This window comes from Aptenodytes forsteri, unplaced genomic scaffold (assembly GCF_000699145.1).
Source record: "Aptenodytes forsteri isolate BGI_AS27 unplaced genomic scaffold, ASM69914v1 Scaffold390, whole genome shotgun sequence".
Taxonomy (NCBI): domain Eukaryota; kingdom Metazoa; phylum Chordata; class Aves; order Sphenisciformes; family Spheniscidae; genus Aptenodytes; species Aptenodytes forsteri.
In genome coordinates, this window is record NW_008795631.1 from 141,321 (window position 1) to 144,585 (window position 3,265).

At 55.1% G+C, this 3,265-nt stretch overlaps 1 protein-coding gene across 1 annotated transcript in view; it reads right to left on the reverse strand.

Annotated features, from left to right (window-relative positions):
* Positions 1-252: 252 nt before the first annotated feature.
* Positions 253-3,265, reverse strand: part of LOC103901570 (LIM homeobox transcription factor 1-alpha-like) — a 28,143-nt gene continuing 25,130 nt past the window's right edge. The window contains exons 3-8 of the mRNA XM_009282476.1: positions 3,004-3,236; positions 2,378-2,535; positions 2,210-2,287; positions 1,382-1,514; positions 837-995; positions 253-407 (exon numbers count right to left, since the gene is read on the reverse strand). Coding sequence (XP_009280751.1) covers positions 253-407; positions 837-995; positions 1,382-1,514; positions 2,210-2,287; positions 2,378-2,535; positions 3,004-3,236 — 916 coding nt within the window. The remainder of the gene's footprint in view (positions 408-836; positions 996-1,381; positions 1,515-2,209; positions 2,288-2,377; positions 2,536-3,003; positions 3,237-3,265) is intronic.

Consider the following 3,265-nt stretch of genomic DNA (forward strand, 5'->3'; position numbering starts at 1 on the left):
TAAACAACATCATACCATCGATCTACTCGTGGCTAGAAAAAAGGAGAGAGGCGATCCAAAGTCCTTCAGGCTGTGAAAGGTCTCCATGAATTAGTGCTTATATGCGTGGCAGACCTCGTTGCCTCCTCCGTTGTGCAGTGCTCAAGGAATGTCTCTGAAGGTCTCGGTCTTGTTTCTTTTCCTCACCCCCGTTCCGAATTTGAAGCAGCATCCATCCGAGATACTCGTGAAGAGCTGGGAGCTTTTCTATGGTCAGGATGTGAAGTAGGAGCTCTGCATGGAGTAGAGTCGGTCAATGGGGTTGCCCACGCGGGCTTGGAGGAGGTTGGCTTCGGCCGTTGACAGCAGGCAGTCTCCCAGGTGGCTGATGCTGTCACTGTCCATATCGTGAAAAACTCCTTCTGAGTCTAGAAGAGGAAGGAAAAGGAAATGAGTGTGAAGGTGGCACGAGCGTGTCTCGTGGGGAGCTGCAGCACAGAAAAAGGGCGACAGCAGGGCCGTGTTTCACCGGGAGCCACGGTCACCCCGAGCGGGTGTGAGGTGAGCCCCGCACACAGGACCAGCTTTCGGCATAACTCTTCCCTCCCTCACCCAAACGCTTCATGTCGGATGGAGGTAAGACCCCAGCCTCGCTCCCCGGCCCCTAGCAGAGCTCAGTCTGAGGCTCCGGCCTCACCAAACTTCTGGGAAAGGGCTCTGCACAAAGTCCGAGCCCCGTGGAGCGTTCACTGCTGCTGCCTTCGTCAGCAGTCGCAGCAGAGCTGCCTTTTCCTGACTGCGACTGCTACGCGCAGCTTTGGTGCAGAGACGGGACGATCTCCACACCGCTCTCCTACCGTAGGGGTGCAGATGGTCTCCTGGCAGCTGGGGCGGCGTCAGCCCTTGTCTGTACAAGTCTGTGCTGTAGCCGTTCTGATCCAGGGGCAGCAGCTGCTGCTGGGGGATCCTGGGGTAGGGGACCATGAGCCCATCCAGGCCGTGAACGCTTGCGCCGTCTAAAGACACAACCAGCGGGGTGGGTTGAAGCAAAGGGCGCGCAGCACGCGGTGGGTCAGAGCACTGTCACGATAACATTATTCGCATCGCTCCAGCAATATTTGGTGGCCTAACACTGCACGGTACTAGGCTCCGTGCGTACATGCAACAGAAAAAAACCCGTCGTCTTCTCAGAAAGAGGAGATACGTGCTGCATCACGAGTACCCACGGGTCTTGCTGAACGTTACCTAGTCATTCCAGCTTGTGCATACCAATTCAGCTACAGCCTTCATGCCTTTTGCTCATCTCTTCCTGCGCGCGTTCTCTCTCAAACACATCCGAGTCAATCCCCTCCATCCCAGCCTGCGGCCCCCAGAGCTGTCACCGTGCGCAGCGGCTCCTCACCTTCGCTATCATCATTGCTCTGCCTGCTGTTGCGACCGGTCCCTCTCCCGGTCCCTAAGCGAGGGTTGCCCAGCTGGTCTTGCTCCTGCTGTTGCTGCTGCTGCTGTTGTTGCCTGCGAGCAATCTTCTTCATCTGCAAGGAGACGGAGACCCCGGATTTGAGGTTCTGACTGAGAGGGGAGCGGAGTGGGTCGCATTTAACAACGGCGGCGGACCACTGCCGCCTGCCTTTCACAGGGACCAAGCACTGCCATGACAGAACCCTGCTCAGACTCCTCCGGGTGACTCCTCTGCAGTCAGTGTTCTCTGCAGTCGGCCCCGTGCGAGAAACGGGGCTGACAGAAAAGGTTGCATTATCTTTGTGGGAGATGCCATTTGCAGTTTAAAGAACAAAGGGCTTTGTTTTACTGCGAAGTGAGGTTTTCAAAGCCACATATTTTCTGTTTTCACCCTTTAAATTCTGCAAAATTAGAAATGTTTCAACTTCTAGAATAAAGCAGTGGGAAAGCCTTCTAGTCTTTCTATAGTGAGGGGGACAAAGCAAGTAGAAAAAGAGTAATCAAGAAAAAAACCCAACGTGAAAAATGTTAAGCCCTGCAAACATCTATAATGAATCAATTTTTGTATTTCTCTTCAAGCTTTTGCTACTACTAGATAGATGTTGTAGGACTGGGTGGACCTGTGGGTGGTCCTGCGTAGCTGTTCTTCTGTTCTTCTAACCATTTTCTCTTTTTCTAAGCTATTCTACATTTCCTTTCAATTGAACGAGCGTGTGTGATATCCCACGGGTGTGCAGAACCCAGCTGTGGCACGGGAACCGTCACTCACCTTGGCTCTTTGGTTCTGGAACCAGACCTGTACCACCCGCACAGTCAAGCCCGTCTCGGCTGCCAGGGTCTCTCTTACCTGTCCACAAAACCCGGAGAGCTGAATCAGAACTTAAGTTGCACTTAAAAAGATCCAAGCCAGCAGTTGTGCTGGGTGGCCTCCTTATACCTTTCTGCAAGGTTTTGAGGAAACCTCGAACGAGGCCTTGAACGCCCGACGCTGCTGTGTGGTAAGGATGGTGCGCGGGCGCTTGGAGCGCTTGTGGTCTTTGCTCTCCTCGCTGCCTTTGCCGTGCGAGTGGCTGCCGTCTTCATCCTCGCTTTTCACTGCAATGGAAGATCAGTAGCGGTGATTCGGCAAGAGAGTGGCCTTTCTGGGCCATCTCCCAGGGCAAGGCTTCAGAGAAACTTGGAGTTCTGCTCCTGCCAAGGTGCGATTTAGAGCAGAAGCGCAGAACGAAGCCAGCAAAGCTCGTGGACTGAGCTGTGGCTCAGGGGAACACCGTCAGTTCAGAGACAGAGCTGATGGGCCGCCCTGGCCCCCTATCATCCATTCTCTAACGTCTCGGAGCAGCCCACCCAAACCTCTCCAGATCAGCCAAGTAGATCTCAGCAGCCTGGTACCCCCTTGGCTGCCTATCACCAAGGGGGAAAGATGCTACAACCTCCACCTACCTACATCTCCTCCCTCTGAAGCCTTCCCTGTAGTTAACTAGGGACCAGGCGGTACCTGCCCTCTACAAGGTTCACCCTGATCCCCCACCCTCAGCACCGCTCCAAGCCCCGGCCCCTCACCGGACTCCGTGGGTGCCGGGCTGATAGCGCTCAGCATCTCCTTCTCCTTCTCATAGTCGCTGCGGCACAGCAGCTGTCCCTCTTTGAGCACAAACTCGTCTCCCCGCTGCAGGCGCCGCTCACACTCGCAGCAATAGAAGCAGTGAACGTGGTAGACGTTCTCCAGCACCCGCATGATGAGCTCGGAGGGGGCGATCGCCTTCAGGCAGCTGCTGCACTTGGTCTGGAACAGCCTGCAAAGAAGGTCCCGGCGGTTGGGGAA